This window comes from Corylus avellana, chromosome 5 (genome assembly GCF_965113065.1).
Source record: "Corylus avellana chromosome 5, dhCorAvel1.hap1.2, whole genome shotgun sequence".
In the NCBI taxonomy this organism is placed as follows: Eukaryota; Viridiplantae; Streptophyta; class Magnoliopsida; order Fagales; family Betulaceae; genus Corylus; species Corylus avellana.
Window position 1 is genome coordinate 22,514,074 of NC_142494.1, and position 21,973 is coordinate 22,536,046.

Consider the following 21,973-nt stretch of genomic DNA (forward strand, 5'->3'; position numbering starts at 1 on the left):
CTTTGAATAAAAAACTTTGTTATACACAACTTTGGTGTTGTCAATCAAAAATTGTTTGTTATGGACTGAATGTAGTATGGTGTTGTCAACAAGATTTAGTAGTCTCCTTTTATTTTCATCCCCATTCTATGCAATGGGGAAATAATAAAGGATTCGTAACTTGAGCCTGTCAACATTGCTTTTGTTTGTTTATTGGTTCTTGTTTTAATTAGTACATCTTGGTATGCAGAAACTATTGGAGGGATTTTGATACTGCCCTTTTCATATTGAAACACTTGTTTCGAGGTATTCCCGAGGATATCAGCTCACCGGACGAAGAAGGCAGCTCAAAAGAAAGAAATTCGGCCGGCTGGTCTGATCAAAGAGAGACTGTTGATGAAGAGCTTCCTTTGACATTCTCAGACAGTTTTATGGTCAGAAATTTTTCTAGGAAAGCCAAGAAGGTGCTGAAGAAGCGCTGATGATAGGGACAGTTGAAGCAAATTTGCATTCTGGGCCAATTATTTTATACGTTGCAGAAAGTCCCAAAATTAATGATTGCCAAGCTGCAATGGGAATGCAAGAAAGAATCAGATGTAGATTGAAAAGAATATGGCATCAATTGTCTACGCCAGGGCTCTCCCATTGGAGGGAAGAAGGGGATGGCAAAAGGGGGAAATCCAAGTAGCTGTTAGTTTAATAGAAGAGCAATTTCTGTGTGTACCGAAGGAAACTTAGGGGCATACTTGTTGAATGAAACAAATCCCTATGAGATTTAGGTGAACTGAAATGCAAGTACATAAACAGTGTATAGTGTTGTTTTTCAAGAAATATATGAATACAATAGAATGATATTGGCGACATTACAATTATGTTCCATCAAAACGCTGTATATTTATCATTTTTTCTTTCAATAAAATCTCGTGATATTGGCGACAATTATGATCAATCCCATCAAAACACTGCATTTGGTAAGTTACTACCTAAGTGAGCTTTCGAGAAATGATATTTAGTAGATTATCATACTACTGTTATACAACTATAATGATGTGACTGTGAATATGAACCTTTGGATTAACAAAAGCTTGTAAAAATAATAATTAATGGTTGATATTCATTGCAACACTACTACAATTAAAAAATCGCGTGTACTCCAAACCGTAATAAAAACAAATTAAAAAAAATAAAAATTGTTGGAATATATTGTCAATTTTTAAACATTGAAGATAGAACCTTCGAGAGGTAAACTGTAATTTCCCCTTACCCTTATCATTTCATAATGATTCCATCAGAAAAATTGTAAAAATTTATATAAAGGAAGTTATTTGTTACAAATGCAATCACATTCAATTATTTATCGCTTTTGAAGTCATGAGGAGTTATTTATCATAGCCTTCAAACCACAAGGACTAATTCAATCATTCTTTTTCTTAAAATGCGTTTTGACTTTGAGATTATATGCTTGTTTGGATCAAACGTCAATGGTGCAATACTCCTATTAGAACATTTTAAAAGTAATATTTGAGGCCTTGCTAATAGCAACAACTAGTGGTAGAGAGAGATGACCTATGAGTGTATATAGATTGAGCCGTCTGGTTTCGACTGTCTTATGATATTTTCTCTCTTGTATCTGATTCAATTTATAAGGTAAATTTTTTGTTTATGGATTCGGAGAAAAATGTGTTTTGACTTTCTTTCTTTTTTCCTCCAAGAAATCACTGAAAAAAGAAAAGAAAGAGAATTAAATATTCCTTATTTTCTATGGAATGTTCAAATCAACTACCTACATGTTATCCCCTTTTCCCCTCTCCCATATTGAGAAAAAAAAAAAAAAATCTACCTGAATGTCATAAATAAATATTGCAAGCTTGACGTAATCATCTATGTGGTCTTCAAGATTTATTTTTCTTCCAATAATCATTTAACTAATAAATCACAAAAATTTCAGCTTCAAAACAGGAAAAAATATAAAAAAGTCTTAGTTCAAGGCTTATGATTAATGGTTTCAGAGACACTGATGTCCAACGATGACAACCTAACAGTATCAGGGCTTTGGAGCTGCGCAAGCTGTTTCTTACCAAGGCGAAGCAAGTACTCGATGTAGATGAAATTTTTGCGGTCTACTTGCTTGGAATTCCGGCGGAACTCTGCCGACACAAATGATTCAATCTTACGTCGATCTTCAGCAGATTTGGAACGAGCTGCTCGCAAAAACTCTCTGTATAGACCAAGTACTTGCTTCTGCATTCCAGAAAGCCTTGGACCGGTGGAGGCTCCCATGGCGTCGACTAGTTAAGTGTGCAACTGGACGTGCTTTTCAAACTCACGCTGCAGGGAAACATAAGAGAAAAATGGATGGAAAATGACAATGGGAAAGAAAAACTATAGAAAGTGGCTATGTATGCGCATATGCAACAGTGAAAGAGTACTTTATTAGTATCAATTTGAGTTACCAATTACATAAACAAAGAAAGAGACAAAATTATTTGATATGTAGTACTTGGAATTACAACTTCGAGCATTAATTTCTCTTCATGAGCTTAAGACAGCCTAACAAATACAAAGAAAAAATTGGAAAATAAAAAGGAAAAAGATGATGGTGGAAACTGGAAATCCCATTAAGAATTTATATGGAAGCGAGAGATTTTTAGTTAAAGATACAAATTACATTACTGTAAAAACATAACTGAAGCTTGAAAGAATGCTGCCTGGAATCAGATTTCAATGGCCGAAAAACGATAGGTTAATGGCCAAAAATGCATTAATAAAGAGGAAAAAAAATAGAACCTCAATTATATTTCACTAACATATGATTGCAAACTAAAGAGCACACGGTATAGAAAAGCAATTGGAAACTTTTTCTCAACTTCAAACGACAACTTTCCATGCATGGTCACAATGATACAGGGACAATGCAAAAGAAAGTAAGATCTATGAACTTCTTCCAACAAACAAAGCCCTATTGCTCTACATGGTCTCCTTGAAATAACTATGTCTCAGCTGGAATACGACAGGAATACCTGTGAGGATAATATGGGGGGCAACAATTATAGAATCACAGAAAGGACTTTAAAAGTTATGTATTGAAACCTCAGCTGGATGGCAACATGAACCAAGGCATCAATTTAAGAAAAAAGGACATGGGCAGCATGTATCAAGCACCATTGGCAAACCAATGACAGGATATCCTCAGAGTGAAGGACAAACAACGAAAGCACTGAGCATTAGACATCCTATTACTAATCTAAAACAAAACTCCGATTGCTAATCCAAGTCTCTCATCGTGACTAGTTCTCAAATTATACAACAAGCAATGTAAGCACTTAGCAAACGCAAAATTCATAAAATCAAACAAATCATTGGATAAAATATGGCTAATTAGAGTAACCAAACATACATTTTCCAACCACAAACAACCAATAACAACCTAGCCAAATCTGATAACCCTCTGTACATACAATTGAAAACCACAAGAAAGCTTAGGATCATGAAAAAATCAAAGAGACATAAAAATCCAGCTGAAGTATTGGAATGTGTCAGTCAGTCTCTTTCAATCACACAACGTGTACAGGGGACTTTCCTCGAATATGTGGCGGACTACACACACACACACACACACAAAATATACTTACCCACACACATTCATACGTGCATTAGACGCCTAAATGTATAGATAAATAGCATTTCATTCGGACCCAAATCTTAATTTGTCTGATTTTGAGGAAGCTCGTGTTTATATGCCAAAATGGTAAAGCTAATACAAACTCCAAGCAATAGCAATTACTAGTGACAGTTTCTTCAAAAAGCAACACTTTGTTATATTGGTATAACATAACAATGAGTACGCAGAAATCAATTTTATATACATATAGAGAGAGAGATCGAAATCATACGCTGAAATTGGATTAGATATAAATCGTAGTATCTAAAAGATACCTGAAAAATTAGACAGTGAGAAAGCAGCGAGAGAGTGAGCGAGAGGCAACTGGGTGACGCTTCGTGGCGATTAAACTCATTGAAACGTGTCGGACTATTATAGGAGAACATTTAGGAAAAGAAAGAGGGTGACTATTTCCGCGGGCCAAAAAGGGCCAACACTCGCTTAAATATGAGGTGTCAATTGACAAAGTTGCCCTTCGTGAAAATATGTGCTGGTTTAGACTTTGGATTGAGAAATAAAAAACAAAATAATAATAATAATAATAATAATAATTAATCTAATCCCAATTTGCCTTTGCAAAGGGTAGATCTATTCATTTTCCATACCATGAAACATGAGCAAGGAAATAGGGTCTCATGGCCTTAAAATTGGACAGAGAGAAGGCTAGCTAGCTTTTGATTATGTGAAATGAGAATTTCTTCTCAAAATCCTTAACACGTTGGGAGCGGCAAAATCATGATTTATTTATTTATTTAGATGAGCTAAAGTATGAACGAGGGGTCAAAACATATTTTTATTAACACACATTGATTTAGAAAATAAAAGAAAATTTGGAAACCAAGAGCCCCTATTCATAATTCTGTCTCAATCTCAGTCTTAACTTCAAGTGAATCCATTGGATTCAACAATATTGTTAAATAGCATTATTGCTATTTCTTTCTCAATTTTGTTAAATGGCTCCCCCTTTGTAAATTCCAACCCCTTCATGGACTTAGGCAAAGAGATCATCTTTCTCATTTCCTGTTTCATTTTAGGATTTGAAATTTTATCTAGATTATCTTGAAGGAAGAACACCTTGGCAATCTGCATGGTATGAAGATTGCAAGACAAAGCTCTCCTATTTCTCACCTTCTCCGCCTTTGAGGATTTTTTAAGGTGATCCTCAAAGGCGAAGAAGGCAATCAAGAAAGTTGTCGATCAGAAAAGCTGGTTGTAGCAACTCATGATGGACGTACGATGTGAGTATCAATAAAGAAAATCATGTTTAGCTTAGCTCTTATCCAACTTATGAGGGAGTTGGGAAGACTAATTGAAGTAGATGTATAATAGTGAAAGAGACATCATCTGGGGCAGTGAGGCAGAGAACCACAAAAATTGAATATTGTTTTAGGTTTAAACTCAAATTTAAAATTTCTGATGAACGAAAAGGGCTCTACAAAGAAGAACTGTGATGGAGAAGATCTATCGCATGAGACCAAACAAATTAAAGTAACGGTGTATGTAACCTCGCGCGCGTCACAATAATACGTGGATGGTTGAGCGGAGACCCGCGGTGCACGTGAGTGGTAAAGGTTGTAACTTTGCAGTACATCTGACCTCCAAAAACCCAAATAAAAGATCGACTAGATTAAAAAAAAAAATTAAAAATTAAGAAAATAAATAAATAAAAAATAAAATGACGTGGATCTTGCTTTCAATAATTCTCTCTTTACATATATCACGTGAACAATTTCTAGCATAGCATGAAATTTTTAATTCTCAAATGTTACATGAAATCTATTGTATCTCCTTCTCTCTCGCTTACCACCTGATCCAATTCTTGTTAACTCCATTCCTTGTCCTATAGGAAGAGTGACAGATTTAACTCCACCAATCCTTCCCTTGACAACTTCAGGAAATGATATTCTCTCCCTTCTATGGTGAAGATTATTCACCACCACTATAGACCCACTTGGATTAAGCTTCATAGACTTGAACAACTTCTGGTGATCTGCACTAACCTTGCAGTCAATCACTGCAAAATCAATATGCACATATTGCTTGATCACTTTACAAGGATTTCCATACACAAATTCGACCATGTCTTCAAGATCATCATCATTTCCCATAAGCCCAGCTCTATTTTTCTCTACGCAATCTTCAGGAAGAATACAGACGAATCGCCCACCTGTCTGCTTTGCAGCAACAGCTAGTGCTATTGTTAATGGAGTTATGCCATCTGAGGTGATTTCCACCATTAATCTAGCTCTCTTTCCAGCTGCCAAAGCTGATATAAACTCGAAGTATTTGGGTTCAATCAAGTTTGAGCTTCCACCATAACAATCCTTGTAGTTGTGGATTTTGCACTGCAGAATCAATCGCACTATGGAATCAGGCTTGGTTGATAAAAAAATAAAAAATAAAATAAAATAAAATCACTGAGTTCTACAATTAATTATCAAAATATTAGAGACATGTGTGATCACAAAAAGGAAATTAGAGGGAGAAATTTATACCAGCCGAAGAGTGTGTAGGTAAGCTTTCATGGCATCTTGAGGAGACCAGTACTCCATTGTCAAAGGAAATGTAGTGCAAATACAGAAGAAGAGTATATATATATCAGAGATTCAAATTGCTTCAACCAAATGTTTGGGACTTTTGAGACAAACAAAAGGCGAACGCCATATTTATAGCATTTGGAAGATTGTTTGATGTCGGTTTTTTTAGTTGTTTTTGCAGCCAGTTATGGGTGTTTTGGAAGCTTATGGCATTGGATCCTAAGACATCAGGACAAGTGTCGTATTGTGAAGACATCTGAGGGGGTATGATTTGCATGTAGGTGAAGTCGTGGCAGCTTTTGAGCAGTTTCATATGGACCATCTGGCTGCAAAAGATCAAACGCTTTGAGGTTGCTTCTTTCGTACGTTATTCAAGATAGGGACAAGAAGACACTTGGCGGTTTACGCCGCCCAGACATGAAGGTAAAATGAAACGTGGAGTGCAGGGAGGTTTTGAATGAGAGCAATATTGCAGCTGAGAGTAGCCAAGAGCTTGACAATGACTCCACTGCCCAAACAAGTCCTAGCCGGAGTGCCCATAAAAAAGGATTGAAGATTTTTTTTTCCTTTTTTAATAATTTGTTCGAGTACAACCCATACGCAATGGATCATGCATTCATAAAAAAAATGTTTGATGTAAAACTTACCCAGCACCGCCCCCCTCGTAATCATTGGAGGCTCGGAATAGTAGTAATGTGTTGGTGATTCTTTGTTATTTTTTAAAGGTTTCTTAAGCAAAGAGCAAATATGCCTAGTTCACCACGTACTTGAACAGTTAAATGGCTGCAAAATCAAATTGGGGAGGGATAAATAAATCAAATTGTTTAAGACACTGGCATATTCATGAAAGAATACCTTGAACGAGTGCAAAAATAAAGAGCTAAAAAGGCAAAAAAATAGTTCGATGATTGTTCACGTGAGACTTCTTCTCTTTTCTTTTCTTTCGGCCTTTTTATTTTTTCACTTTTTTCAGAGGCCAAAGTAATGGTAGGAATTCCATGACCATTCCAGGTTGAGTAATTGTTTTTAGACATCGCAAATTGACTGATTATCTAAAGAATTCATTAAATCAATGAATGGATCACCCTCTTATAACCTTAATCCAACATCCCTCTCCCTTCTTCCCCGTCTTTCTCAAATCATTAATCCACAATACAACGGTTAAAATTTTATTGTATTGCATCTAATGATGTACATTGTGCCACATCATTTAAAATTGATGTAGCAACATATAATCTAATCTTGATCATAAAATATAGATTCTCTCAATTTATTGTTATTTCGAGGTAATTCCTTTTATGACCCTTGGTTTTTACAAGCTCTACCGGGTTTTGTGACGGATATTCAAACTTTCAAATGAAATAAATCCAACACTAAAGAGAATGGGAATAAAGGAAATGGGCGAGGTAAATGACAAGTAGCAAGCTATAGCCATAATGCTTATTTACTTTTATGTAGCATATCATACACGATACACTTGAAAAGAATCAAAAATCAAAAGTTCCTATTTGATTTGATTAACATACTCAAATTTACAAGACTGGTGCACCCATCAATGCTACTATTCAGGATTGTTATCCACTAATAGGGCAAACCCCATTATTTGTGTCTACTCAATATCTTTTACAGCATCCTGCATCATAAGCATCACAATGAAAACGAGTCAGCCTCGTGAAAAAAAATTGATAACCATAGTAACAATTGAAATCCGTCAATTTTGGGTAATGTTAGTCTTCACACCCATTTATTACACCTATTTCACACTGACCGATATGGCGTGTTTTTAGTGGCTTCCCCATGTCGGCCACATACAAAAACAAACAAAAGTGTTCACCACGGGTGTCAAGACTAGCATTACTCTTCAATTTTTCCCCTCTCACATATACAGATATGCATAACTGTTAGTTTCTTTCACTGATATTAATCACGTAGGCAAATGGGCAATCAGGACAGGAACCACAAACATCACTGGTTGTGAAAAAGAAAATCCTATACACAAAGGGCATTACCTTTGCAAGCCGAGTCACATAAGCTGCAGCAATTGCTGTGGCCAACAGTCCCAGCCCAAGTGTAAGTAGCTGACCGTTTCCTCCAGGTAAACCAATCTCAGATTCTTCTTGCTGAAACATCACCCAAAAAAAAAAAAAAAATCAAAAGGCGGGCGATCAGGTTGAATCTGACTACAAATCATCCTTATTAATAGAAGATCTTGATATAAAAGGAGTGCAGAGACTTTAATTCAATTTATAATTGGCTGATATGGATTAAACTCGAGCACAAACAGTGCCAAAGAATGAATGACTGCTAAATTTTTACAATATCAAAAGCCTAATGCCAATGCTCTCATTAAAATGTGTTAAATCAATCTCCAAAGACAATTAATTTAGCAGACTTTGCTTGTTTACACTTCAGGATTGCATTTTAAAACTTCAACAGTGTCGATTTTTTGTTAAATCTTAACGGCGGAAGGGTATAATGGACATTTTCACGCGAAGGGCGGACATTGCTACCCAAATGATAGATTGGTAGGGTGCATTAATCAAATTAAAATATTGAGAGACATTGCTACAAAGGTGGTAAATTGAGAGGGTTAAGTGTAGTTTCCGCATGTTTATTTAAAAAAATATAGAGACTACTACTTATCAAAAAAATTATATATATATATATATATATATAGAGAGAGAGAGAGAGAGAGAGAGAGAGAGAGTCTACATGTGATATTTCAACTATAAGCATATATACATACAGAATTTTCAGCAAGAGGAAAAACCAATTAAAAACTCACAATAATGGCTCGCCCAAATGCACCAGCACTCACATAAGCCCATGTTCCTGGAAGCATCCCCAACCAACTGCACAACAATAATTGAAATTGAATTTGGCTTAGAAAGCTGAAGATCACAGGGATTTTACAAACACATGAAACTTACAACATCCTAAGTGATTATATTTTCTGAAAGTTCCTGAACGCTATCTTAAAGTCAGCTTATAAAGAAGTTTTAGTTAGGTATTGTTTTTATCTTTTTTTATTATTATATATTAAATCGACAAGTATCAATAACAGCAAAAACAAACATTGTTTTATCTTTTTTTTTTTTTTTTTTTGCACCACAAATCTGCCAAATAACAAGATTTTCTGCATTATTAAGAAATTTATAACATTTCTTCAAAAGAAAGTAGCTAGTGAGTCATAGATAACCTTTATTGCACAAAACCTCCAGTTTTGGCTACGTTACACACCTAATTTCCATATTTTGAAATAATCACAATCTCATAATTGTGAAATTCATTCTACTTTTTGAACAGGAAAAGTTTAATGAATGGAAAACCCAAACTTTGCCCCATATATATTAATAAATATTACTTGAAATAAAAAGAAAATGAAAATTAAATTGACAAGTGGAGCCATGATTCTGGAAAAAATTACCAGCCCATGCATAGTATAATCTTTTAGCTTGTTTATTTGCACTTACAAAAATAATATTAAAAAAAAAAAAAAAACTGTAGCTTCTTTATTTGCTACTAAAGATTAGGCCAAAATCTCTTCAATTTTGAACCTAAAGGAGATGGTATTTCTACATTCTGGAGTGAAATGATCTAGAGGAATTCAGATGCACATTGTTAAAATATAGATTATACAATCAAATTTACCTATTCCTATTTGCTTAAGCTTGTAGGACAAGTGGTAATTTAACACACATAAACATGGCATTCATAAAAATCAAAAAAGGTCACAAGAAAATCCAGCAAACAACATTTACAAAAACAAAAAACACTAGTCATGACTCATGAGCATCATAGGATGGACAGACCTTCCCAAAACATATGGTACAAACTTCACGGATGTCAATCCATATAAATAATTCCCCAAAGAAAATGGAAGTAGAGGGCTCAAACGAAGGAGGGTAACAACTCTGAAGCTATTTTCCCCAATTGCTTTGTCAATTGCTAGAAATTTCTTGTTTCCTTTAACGAGTTTAAGAATTCGCTCACGAGCAAAATATCTAGCAATTAAAAAGGCCACACTGGCTGCCATCTGAAACAGGTTTAAGATATTAGGGAATAAATAAATAAAGTCGACCATGATTGTAATTTTGTTCTAACTTGCAAAAGAAATTGACTCACAGTTCCACTGATAGAGACAATAATAGTGCCAATAAGAGAGCCAAAAAGAAGACCAGCTGACAAGGTCAAAGGAATGGCTGGAATCGCAAGTATCTAGGAACATAAATTACTCAAAGTCAGTTTTAGCAGATAAAAGCTGTATATATCAGTGCGTGTGTATAGCAATAAAAACTGTTGGACATTGATATGATATTAATGCGACAAAGATGCAAAAGTTCAGGGGCCGATGGAAAACCTTGGTTCTGAGTTAATACAGTCAACTTTAGAGACTATGTAGACACTAAATAGCTCTCATTTTATGATGTGACAAATAGAAATGCCTACCTAATTACATTTTGGATTGACGCGATAAAGACCTAAACATCTACTAACATGCATATCTAGATGGAATTTTTTCATCCATACTAAGGCTGAAAAAATTGATGAAAATAATCTTAGTACTATTCAAGGATGCACAGATACTTAAAAAGCACTGAAGAATCCATTTCTGACACATATTGAATATGGATACAGCATAAACACAGCCGAGTATGTGTATGATACTTGTCCATGAATTAGAAAAACTACATTTCAAATTTGGATACCTTTGAGACATGGCAACATACTGTGGGGATACGGTTGGAACACAACTGACACACGTTTAGGGTAAAATAATTATTCTTAATGAAAATAGTTTTCTAAAATGCTTTGAGATCAAGTGCAAGAAAATAAGATCTAAATGCTTTATTTTAAAAATTTGAAGGGTCGAGTAACAAACTTATTGATGTTATTTCAAAAAAAATTGATGAATGGTGTATTTTCAGGATGGATGTGAAAGCTAAACATGATGGTAGTTATTTTATACCTTAGACATATTTTCTTTCCTATCTATTATTACTTGATATATGTTTTTTCAACCTTATCTGCTTATTATTCATCTTCTAATTAATACATATAATATATAAACACAAACATATATTTATTGATTGATTAATTAACGAGTCATAGCTGTATCATATCCTAGTTTTTTTTCTTTCTAAAAATTGCTGCATCATCCTATCCAATGTCTCGTGTTGGATAGCAGTGCTTCTTAGATACTATACTCAAGAAAGCATTTCCGTTGCATACCTCCAATCCTGCATAAACTGCTACAAATAAAGCATATCCAGCCGGGCCATAACCTGTTGAGTGAAAAAAAAATTATAAAATTAAACAAAGAAGTGCATTCTTTTGTAAATATGAGTTCAAAGTTATATTGCTATCTAGAGGCACCATCTGAAAATGCTGCAAGCAAGGGCTAAGAAGAAACACAGTTAAGGAGTTTAATGGCACCAAAAATCAGGAAAAGAGTTACTCAATTTGTAGAGGAGGTCAGGTCTCTTATCATCAAGATAAAGCAAGCATTTTCATTCTGGTATAGGTTGGAAAATATCTCCAACCAAAGTCACACGCAAAACTATATCCAATTTTAGAACTGCATGAACTTCGAAATTAGATCATATGGCTGAGCACAGGACTCTAGGTTGCAGTATTATCAGGGCACACATATGGGATATGGCATAAGGTGCCTCAGGTTGAAATACAGGAAATAGGTAGCATCAGGCTGAAATCAAGTGTTTCACATGTTAAAGCTCTCCTTTTTACCAAGTTGTCACCTTGTTTATGTTGGATAATTCAATTAGCTTCTCCATCCACTTCAAAATACAAGTACAATGGAGGAAAAACGTGCAAATCAGACTAGAGCTCACATCCAGAGTTAACAGATAAGTTACATTACATGTAAGCAAAAGCGTGTCTACAGGGCCTTCTGGGAGGTGTTCGAGGATTAAAAATGATAACTTATCCCAAACAGATTAGCTCCTCACAGATGCTCTTAGGCATTTCTTTCCCTTTCTGGTAAACAAAAGCATCCAAAAAAGGCTTCACACAAACCTCTATGGATCTGCCCAACCCAAAACATCCTCAGACACATACTTTGGAAGGCCACAATTAATGGGGGATTTCTATTCTCTCGCTATTTCATGACAATAGGCTGCATTTAGTAAAAACATCTCGACCTAACCTGCTTCTCTACGTAATTGCGCAAATTGCATGCCAGAAAATAGTCGGTAATGAGTCAGGGTGTTTGACAAGAGGCCAACTTTTTGAGGAAATGGAAACTTCCCTTTTTCTTTCTTTTTTTCTTCCTCTTCTCTTTTTTTGTTTTTCTTTTGATAGCTAATTTACACATACATTCAGCGGTCTTGAACCTCCGATCTCACTCTCAACCCCATTCTATGCGGGAGAAGGTGTCATTTGAGCTAGAGCATATTGGCAAGGGAATGCAATGACAAGCGCAAACTTATAGAAACTCAAATTGTCAAATGGATCTCGGATTCTTGCAAAACCGCATTCCCTGAAACTCAAATCCAGAATCTCCAATACGGATCACCACCGCAAGTTCACATAAAAATGTCAACAGGGTATTCTATAACAGGATCAACAAAAACCATGCCAGATTTTCACAAAGCCCGATAAAGTATGGAATTCCAATACCACTCAACAGAATCCACAAAACCTAAAAAGGGTGGCAATATACAGAGAAACCCACATTGACTATTACATCACAAACTAACAAAATCCAACCCAAATTGGAAAATAACTTCAAAAGGGTACAGAATTTGTATTTTTTTTTTTTTTTTTTTAATCAAAATTACCTTCGATGAAAGTCGAAAATTGGTTAAGGAACGCATTGATCGGGTCCTTGTAGACATACCCAACAGCGGCAAACCCACCAACCACACCCACCAGCAACACACCAGCCAAAATGGTACCCTTAAACGCAGTGTCGCCCTCCAACTCCAACCCACCCTCCTCCTCATCATCTTTTCCTTTCTTATCACCACCTCCTCCTCCACCGCCGCCTTCTTCTTCGATCTTGGGATTGCTAAAGAACCACCTCAGGCTCTGTGGAGCAGTACTAGGAGCAGTGCTATTCTTCTGCTTCTTGGTCTGTTTCAAAGAAGAGCAGGGAGTGAAGAAGTGGAAGCGCTTGTTGGGTCTGAAGCTGAAGAGGAATGAAGAAGAAGAAGGAGAGGAAGGAGAAAAGCTGAAGAGGCATGGGGGCGGTGGTGGCCTGAGAGTGAGGAGGGAACGCATTTTATGGGTCGGTGAGGTGTAGGATAAGAGGAAAGGCTCTTCTTACCACTAGGTGTTGAGGAAGTAGTGCCATGTATGATTGGGAATTTTCTTTACATGTTTTTTTTGGTTGGTTTGGATTTGGAGGAGCTTGTCACGATTGTATGTTTGATAAGAAGAAAATTGTTTTTGTTGGCTCCAAGATGCATTGAATTTTCATGTTTTTTACGTCGTTTTACGCCACGTGGAATTACCGTTAATACGAATACGAGCAAATGAGAAGAGAACTCTTATCGTGCACTCCTCCTCCTTGGCAAAGCAGTGGTTGAGGGAGTGCCATGTAGCGTGTTTGTGTCTACCTATGGGTTGGAGTCAACGGTGGTTATTGGTATGGTAAAAAAGATAACGTTTTCTGTTTCTGTTATAAAAAGATGCATAGACTTGGCATGCCACCGCCGGTTGATGGTCCTCCTTCAAGAAAAAAAAAAAAAAATAATACTATTACTCTTCCCACCCATACCAACTAACAAGCTTGTTTTAAGTACAAAATTTTTTTTTAAAAAAATACATATACTTAAGTATTCGTGATAAATAAGTGTGAAAAATTACATTATTCGAAAAACATACATCTCATAGAGGTTGACATCATTAAGTCATAGGAACCACAACAACGGAGACAAAAAAATTAGTGGAAATGCTTATTCTGTGGTCAGTAAAGATGGCTACTTATTTAGCTAGATGATGAGTAGAATCAATGGTTGATTTTCTATCAAATCTTCTGTATTGGTACCTGTTTATGGATTTGAAGGAAGTTTCAATTATCCAATGCCACTTTTTTTTTTTTGGATAAATAATGTTATATAAAACAAAAGCGTAAAGGAGCGCAATCCATTTACAAGGGGAGTATAAATGAAAGCACCTAAAAAGAAGAAGAGAATAGAAAGAGAAAATCAGAGAAACTTATCACTAAAGGAGCTAGCCAAACTGTTGTCCAAGTGAAAAGAGTAAAGAATAAAAAATGAATGTGCTCCTCTAAAGTCCTAGTGGAGTCATCAAAACATCTGGCATTTCTTTTGCTCCATACGCACCACATAAGACATAAAGGAATCATCTTCCATACAACCGCACTTCTGGAACGCCCTCCCGTCCACCAACTTGCAAACAAATCCACCACCCTGCCAAGCATAACCCAATGCAGCCCAAACCGGCTAAATATAACATGCCAAAGAGCACTAGCAACCTCGCAATGGAGAAGTAAATGATCGACTGACTCACTGTTCTTTTTGTCATGCAACACCTTGTTCTGGGGTGTTGCAATTGTTGACCTTTTTTCAATCAATGAAGAACTGGTCTTTTAAATTCACGGAAACACATCAAAAGCCAGCCACATCTTAACATACTGAACTTCACAAAGATTGGTAGGCTAACTAGAAATGCTCCAGCAGCAATTCAACGACATTATTTGGTAGGAAAAAAAGAAATACACTCTAAAGTTTTCATAAGTCAATCCAAACACAAAATAATTCATTATAACCATAATCATCTAGTTTGCTGTAAAATTTGGTTGCTACAGCCTGAAAAATCCATATACATAATAAACCTGAAGTAATGAAGGATAAATATTCATGTGAAATAAATTGATCAAATCTAATTTTTTCGAGCAATCTGTGATTCACTGCTTTCCATATGTAGATGAGAAGAGTGACTGGTAGCATGTGATTGCAAATTTCCTTTGAGGTTGAAACGGTTGAATTCTGGATTCTGTAACGAGGACATGAATTTGTGAAGCCGATTATTCAGACCATCTTGCACTACCTGAGGTAATAGCAGCTCTGTCCTTTCCATAGCTTTCACTGCAGAGCTTACTGCAAGACTAATCTGTGAGGAACCAGGAGGAAATATGAACGTAATGACAAAAGCATCCTTCTTCCACATCAAAGAACCTTTACATCTTATGTCCGTATTGTACATTCACTACATTGTAACAAAATATTCATAGATTCTATACGATTTGGAGACTAAACTAGACACAATTCAAAACAGATGCAGTTGCGTTTGTTGGTGCAAAAGAAAAGACATGTCAAGGTGTTACAAATTATAAAAGGGAGGAACAAGAAACCAGGGGCACCAAACCGAATTTGAAACAGTAGATGTTGAGTGGACAGATAATTATTCATGCTATAAAAAGAAAGGGCCAACTCTGGGTAAAAGATAGAGGGCAATCAGTCTTTCAATATCGTGAGTCGTGACTATTACTACATATTTACATATAATCAGGCATATTTCCAAGATTATCTTTCAAGTAGCTAGAGAAAATGCGAAGGAAGTCCAATTTGTACAAGGACTTGAATTATTTAGAATACATCATGATTAGGGTCGTCTCCTCAAAGATTAATTTATGATCTTTAAGAGAAATTATAAGGCTATTCAATTTAGACAAGTCAGAAGATATACAAAATCCTGTATCTTTTCTGTAGCCCTGCATTCTTATAGTTAAACCTTTCCGTACTCTCAATGAAATGATGAAACATGAGTTAAATGAGAATTTTATCCCTTGTTACTTACTGCATTGAAGAACCTTTGAATGTTATTATATATGCGATTTTCCTAACAACAAAGAATTCAGAGATTCTACACAACTCTATCCTGAGAATTTTGCAGCATTCACTACAGATAAATCAAAAATGTAACATAAGATAGATGCATTTATACTTGATTGGTGCTCAGGGGATGTACAGGTGTTGCAAGTAAAGAAAATTATGAGAGAAAAAAAAAAAAAAAAAGGTGCAAAACCAATTCGCACAATCGAATGCCGGGGGGGGGGGGGGGAGGGGTGGGGGGGGTGGGTGTGCATATTATAAGCTAGAGGTAGAGGTAATCATATATAACATAAAAACAAGAAAAAAGCAACACTAAATAAAAGCAAGGGTATAGCACTGTTTAAAAAAATGGTTAGTTCTTTAACATCATTAAGTGATAAGATTATCATTGAACTTTTGAAGATATCTTTCTGTGAGCAGCCAGAGAAAAGGTGAAGAGAGTCCTACAAGGATTTGAACCATTGTGCATAAAGGTTTATGTTATAGACTACGTCATGGCCAAAGTTTAATAAAAACTACAATTCTGAAACTTAGATGAAATGTGTAATTATATAAATTTGATTGAGGCAAATCAGATGTCCGTGCCAAATACCATATTCTAGATGCAATTTTCCTAATTAGCCTCTTCTCCTTCCTTCTACGAGATGTCCAACTCCTTATTCTAGACACAGGTTGCCAAAACTTAATAGCACACAAATATACCACCAAATACAATTTAGTGCTAAATCTAACAAAACCAAAATTTTTTGGCCTCTTAGCAACAAATTCACAAGGATTCAGCTAATGCATTTAGATGTGGACACGCATTTCAGAATATTCATGTTTTCATCTCAAAAGTATACAACTTTTGCTTCTTCTTTTCTTCTTCTAGCAGCTGATTTGCATGTATTACTTGAGAAAAATCACAGGAATCCAAATTACAATGCTTGAAACACATTTGGACTAAAATCATTTGCAGAATATAGAAGCAAACCTTTGCTAAAGCAACTAAAGCATTAAGTTTTTGACATATACACCGCTTAAATTTCCGTTCATCATAAGAAAAGGAACGTCTCATCAACTTAACAAATTAAACACAATAGAGTATAGAATCAAGAAAGTAGTAGAAAACTAAGTAACCCTAAGTAGAATCGCCTAATCTAGGTGATGGAGAATGTGCATAAATAATAATAAAAAATAAAAAAATAAAGCCATCATACCGACTGAGAAACCGTCTTCGTCAAAGCTTTTGTTAGAGGCAGTATGCAAAACCTTTTTGGGATGGAAAAATAAAAGAAAAAACAAAAGCAGTTTAGATAAGCGCAAAATTATAGAATTCATATACATATTCTCCGTTTGCTTGCTGAGAAATTGTATGAAAATGAGTGGAACTCAGTTCACTAAGCCCAGTAGAACTATTAGGCTCAGCTGAATTGGGTTTTTTCATTAAAACCACAGAAAGCATAAAATCCTAAAACTTTAATTCTTTTTTTTATTTTTTTTTCTCAGTAACCAAATGGATGGTTGTGAAGGAAATAAATGGGTAAAGCAGAAAAACTTACATTCCTCGGCCTCCGGCTAGAGCTTCTTTTGATGGGTCTTTCCATTCATCAATTCTGCAAAGTGAAAACTTATCAAATATGCTTTATTGTATATTCAAATATATTTACATACGTATATACATAGAGAGAGGGAGAGAAGGAGCAATATTTACACCCAACCGTAACGACGATCGAAAAGAAGACGTTTGGAGGGTGGTTCGGAGGAGTCTGCCATGGACATTTTCGAATCCTTTTCTATGTCGTCGAGACTCCAGTAGAATGGAAGATGAAATGAGAGGAAGTGCTTTTTCTCTTCTTTTCTTGTAGCTGAGATTTCATTTTGCTTTTAGACCCTGTTTGGGGTTGAGATTTCATTTTGCTTTTAGACTCTCTTTAGGTTGGGCTTGAGAGAAAGAATTTTTAAGTCAAAAATAATTTTTGAGCAAAAATTTTATTTTTAAATTTTTGTCAAAAGTGCATTTTTGTTATTTTTAAGCTTTTTGAACCCTTCAAAACACTTTTAATTTTTTTACCAAACGAATATTTTTTTCTTTAAATGAACTTTTTGAGTGTTAAAAATATTTTTAGGTCTCTCAAACGCAATCTCAAACATACTCTTACAGTCGGTCCTGCCTTCTCTTTTCTTCCTTTTTTATTTTTTATTAAGACCAACCATTGCTTGTAAAAAGGGGAAAAAAAAAATCCCAAAAAGTTCCTGAATTTTGCATAGAGAAATGCTATAGTATCTATCTGCTCTTTAATAGAATCTTACAAATTTAATGGTTAATTTAAAAAAATAAAATATAGAGAATGATGAAAAAATATCGAGGTAGATGTTCTTTTGCATATGTGACTGATAAGGACCCAAATTTTATAATTTTGATAATTAAAGTTATAAGTTTTGCTCGAATCACATTCATGGTTGCATTTTTAGTTTAGTCTTTAATGGATAACTTGTTCACTTGTCATATTGTCCATTTAGACCAATGAAGACATGACAACTATATTTTGATACACATGCCTATTAGTAAATAATTTTGCCAAAAAACTTATATAAAAGAAAAAAGATGGGTAAAAATCTACGCCACCACCCTCCATCCCCACAAAAGGAGTCCGTGAATGGTGACTTCACCCCCATAAAAGGGGCAGTGGGGGTGGCTCCACCCCGTCCACCCGACGGAAAATATTAGTGTAGTGGAGATATATCATTATTCGTTATAGAGAGCTAGTTTCATATTCACCTAACTCACAAAAGAAAGTAAGGGTTTTCAAAAAGAAATTTGATTTTCTTTTTAGGTTATCATACTTAGCTGGATTAAACTATCATTTTGTTTAAAAAAACTGCACTCCCCCTTAGTCAAAATTGTTTTAAAAAAAATGTAAAATGACGAAAATATTACAAGTTTAAAGACTAAATTTACATAAATACCATTAAAATTATTATATTTTTTTTTTAGAAAAAAAGTTTTTTAAAAAATGATACTCTGAGTGTGGTGACCAAACCACCCCTAGGTATCAACATTTAAAAATAATAAAATACTATTTTAATAAATAAAAAAATGTACATATTTAACAAAGAGAAGAAACACGTGTGAATTTTAAACCAAGGTTGCGCGGGTTTGCGATTCATACAATAAACCGTTTTTTTCTCTCATAGTTCCAATGCTCAACAAGGCTCTCGCTTTTCTTTCCACTTCTCTCTCTCTCTCTCTCTCTAGAGCTTTCTTTTCAGCTTCACAAATGGCGAATTTTGAAACAAGATACAGAGATCCGACGGCTCAAAATCCATCAAAGCTTACCAACTCAGGTTCCTTTTCCCTCGCAATTCAATGCTTTGTTATTATTCTGTTTAGCTCCATTTCGTTCCAGTTGCGCACTGTTTGGCTCCTCAGAAACCGTAGAACCAGAAATCAAAATTTGACTAGGAATCTCACGGCTACTTTGTAAATGAAAAGGAAAACGCAATCGGTTGTCGAATTTAAAAAAATTCAGTTCTGTTTTTTTTGTCAAGAGTCAAATTCATTCTCTCTCTTTGTTCTCTATCAGATTCTCTCAGCATCTAAAGAGAGCATTAAATTCTGTTTGGTTCCTGAGAAGATCCGCAGGAATAATTGTGCCTGATAAATTCAGCAAGTTATTTATACTGTTCAATTTCTTAGGAACCAAACGGAGATTTGCTGCTTTTAGTTCAGTAACAATTTTTTCGCAAAATATTTGAAACATGTAAAAATATAGTGAGAGATGTTAAACATCATAAAATTTCCATGACCTTCTTCCACAACATGATCATAGTTTTCCGCATCATTGCTTAGAAACAAAGAGGTTTAGAATTTTTTCTAGCTAAACAATAACGATAATAATTTTTTTTGAATTTTGCATATTTAGCTCATGATCTTTAGTAATTTTTTAACATGAGAGATTCTGTGTAAAGATTTGAAGCTGATCACTGTGAGTTGCATTAAACATTTGGTGTGGCATTCATTTGTATGTCTTTTTGAAACGGCGTAGTTTGAGCCAGTGTTTGTTTGACTACTGCAGGTTGTGGTGGGGTTTGTATGATGCGCACCACATGGAGAGATGAACAACACCCATCTTTCATAAATTTTGTCTCCTCCTTCCTCAGTGCAAATTCTTTCCGCCTGAATTTTGTCCCAATCGCCCCGGTATATGCATCTATTTTGCTTATATTCTGAGTAAAGTTGGCACATTATTGCTCATTTGGGCGGTTTTATTTCTAGGATTTCATCTTCAATTGTGGGGGTTTGTCAGTGGCATTCGTGTTTGTGACAAACTTGGATTCCAAATTCATCTCACCAGTGTTCAGCAGGTATATCCATGCTGTTGTAGATTTTGAACCTCTTGCCTGGTTGAATGCTTAATCTGATCAATTCTATGCAGAGTTAAGAAACTGAAGGGGCAATTTGCAAATCTCTATGTTGTTGTCATCCTATCAACCAAGGAACAATATGATTTGTTTGTTCGCTCTTACTTCAAGTGAGTCATATGAAACTTATTATGTCATAATTGATTTATTTTGGGGCATTTGACTGATTTTAAAGAACTTGGATGTGTTTGGCTCTGTGAAAGATACGGCATGGAGCTTGGTAAGCCAACCTTTGTGCCTGTGCAAGGCTTGGAGATGGGCTTTGAGAAGATTGTCAAGATAGCTCTCTCTCGTGGGTGTAAGTAAGAGAGCTTATCATTTGAAGTTCGGTTGAATGGATTCCTCCCCAGTGATTTCCCTAAATAAACATGTAAATTGCAGTGTGCAAACAAACGGATGTCATAGCAAAATTGAAAGCTGAGGTCAGTTGATTAGAACTATTCTCATGCTTTTATTTTGTACTCAAAATTAAATATCTAAATTACCATTCATTGTTTTTTCAAGATTCACCTAACGTGCGCGTTTATCTTCTCTTGTTTTGTGAAGAGGAAACGCTCAGTCCAGGGAATGGACGCTTTCCTTAGAGTTGTCACATCCATACCAAGCATTGACAATCATGATGCGAATGCGGTAATTTTAACCCACTATAATGAAACCAACTTGTTCAAATATATTCAATAACTATATGGTCGTGAAAACCAGAGTTCCAAATTTGTCACCATGGTTTTGGATCCTTAAGAGTGTGTTTGACATTATGATTTCACATACAAAAGGTACGATTTTAAACCAAATTGCAAAAGTAGCCTCTAGAAAATCAAACATTGTATATGATGTCACGTTATTTAAAATTAAATAGTGTGGCAACATATTCACCCGTGGTATCACATACACCATTATATCTATGGAATAAAATTTTGGCCATGAAATGACTCTCTTTTATTTCACTTGAAATTGAGAGGATCCTATTCCTCTCCAAAGTCCTCTGTGAGACTTTAATTTATTTGCTTCTAAGTGGTCGGTCAAAGAAAGTAAAGTATGATTAATGATACAAAAAAGTCCATACAACTTATTAGAAGGATCCTGATAGGCTCATTCCTGCATATCCTCTGGCATATAATGGGCCTGGCATCATCTACAAATCTTTTGCAACCATTACCTAATGGTTGGACAGTTTCTCACTGTTTCTGTTTATTCATTCATATGATGTGCTCATTGAGGTTTTCTGGACTTTCTTATCCTGACATTTCTCTGCAGCTTCATCAAGCGATTGGTTCGGTTGAAGCAATTGCAAAGGCATCGAAGGAGTACATTCTGGAAAACACCGACCTTTCAGCTGATAAGGCAGAAACAATTTCTAGGTTTTTCAGAGATCCAAAGTTTTACCTCTGCCCCAAGTTCAATACATCATAGAAAGAACTTGAATGAAATTTTGAAATATTTTGTCAGGCAGCCTTAGAGGTGATATTTTTTACTAGATGACCCATAGAATATTGCAGTTTGAATATGAAGATTAACAGTTGTTGGTTAAATCAGCAGCTTGGTTGTTTGCATTGCTGTATTAGAATCACCTC

General features: G+C 35.3%; 6 protein-coding genes across 7 annotated transcripts in view; 2 read left to right on the forward strand and 4 right to left on the reverse strand.

Moving 5' to 3' along the window:
* SGR2 (shoot gravitropism 2 (SGR2)) overlaps nucleotides 1–928 on the forward strand; it is a 28,198-nt gene extending 27,270 nt beyond the window's left edge. For both annotated transcript variants that reach the window (XM_059593546.2, XM_059593545.2), the window contains exon 21: nucleotides 230–928. In XM_059593546.2, coding sequence (XP_059449529.2) covers nucleotides 230–461 — 232 coding nt within the window. In that variant the 3' untranslated portion in view covers nucleotides 462–928. The remainder of the gene's footprint in view (nucleotides 1–229) is intronic.
* Nucleotides 929–1,945: 1,017 nt separating this feature from the next.
* LOC132182622 (LYR family of Fe/S cluster biogenesis protein) lies at nucleotides 1,946–4,010 on the reverse strand. Its single transcript, XM_059595924.2, has 2 exons — nucleotides 3,916–4,010; nucleotides 1,946–2,307 (listed from the first exon to the last, which is right to left on the reverse strand). The coding sequence occupies exon 2, from the start codon at nucleotides 2,257–2,259 to the stop codon at nucleotides 1,963–1,965; it is 297 nt and encodes a 98-aa protein (XP_059451907.1). The 5' UTR covers nucleotides 2,260–2,307; nucleotides 3,916–4,010; the 3' UTR covers nucleotides 1,946–1,962.
* A 1,315-nt stretch (nucleotides 4,011–5,325) lies between these two features.
* Nucleotides 5,326–6,289, reverse strand: LOC132183283 (uncharacterized). The gene is made up of 2 exons (XM_059596686.2): nucleotides 6,136–6,289; nucleotides 5,326–5,985 (listed from the first exon to the last, which is right to left on the reverse strand). The coding sequence occupies exons 1-2, from the start codon at nucleotides 6,190–6,192 to the stop codon at nucleotides 5,392–5,394; spliced, it is 651 nt and encodes a 216-aa protein (XP_059452669.2). The 5' UTR covers nucleotides 6,193–6,289; the 3' UTR covers nucleotides 5,326–5,391.
* Nucleotides 6,290–7,588: 1,299 nt separating this feature from the next.
* Nucleotides 7,589–13,538, reverse strand: LOC132183406 (SNARE associated Golgi protein family). The gene is made up of 7 exons (XM_059596836.2): nucleotides 12,978–13,538; nucleotides 11,410–11,462; nucleotides 10,303–10,395; nucleotides 9,990–10,213; nucleotides 8,963–9,029; nucleotides 8,187–8,297; nucleotides 7,589–7,810 (listed from the first exon to the last, which is right to left on the reverse strand). The coding sequence occupies exons 1-7, from the start codon at nucleotides 13,417–13,419 to the stop codon at nucleotides 7,787–7,789; spliced, it is 1,014 nt and encodes a 337-aa protein (XP_059452819.2). The 5' UTR covers nucleotides 13,420–13,538; the 3' UTR covers nucleotides 7,589–7,786.
* A 1,465-nt stretch (nucleotides 13,539–15,003) lies between these two features.
* On the reverse strand, nucleotides 15,004–17,838 carry LOC132182299 (uncharacterized). Its single transcript, XM_059595502.2, is given in 5 exon segments — nucleotides 15,004–15,144; nucleotides 15,147–15,276; nucleotides 17,198–17,249; nucleotides 17,540–17,593; nucleotides 17,692–17,838. Coding segments are annotated over 5 exon segments (378 nt in total). The 5' UTR covers nucleotides 17,760–17,838; the 3' UTR covers nucleotides 15,004–15,070.
* Nucleotides 17,839–19,258: 1,420 nt separating this feature from the next.
* On the forward strand, nucleotides 19,259–21,900 carry LOC132182050 (DNA ligase-like protein). Its single transcript, XM_059595259.2, has 8 exons — nucleotides 19,259–19,325; nucleotides 20,057–20,181; nucleotides 20,257–20,345; nucleotides 20,417–20,512; nucleotides 20,606–20,700; nucleotides 20,784–20,824; nucleotides 20,949–21,032; nucleotides 21,657–21,900. The coding sequence occupies exons 1-8, from the start codon at nucleotides 19,259–19,261 to the stop codon at nucleotides 21,810–21,812; spliced, it is 753 nt and encodes a 250-aa protein (XP_059451242.2). The 3' UTR covers nucleotides 21,813–21,900.
* Nucleotides 21,901–21,973: the final 73 nt, after the last annotated feature.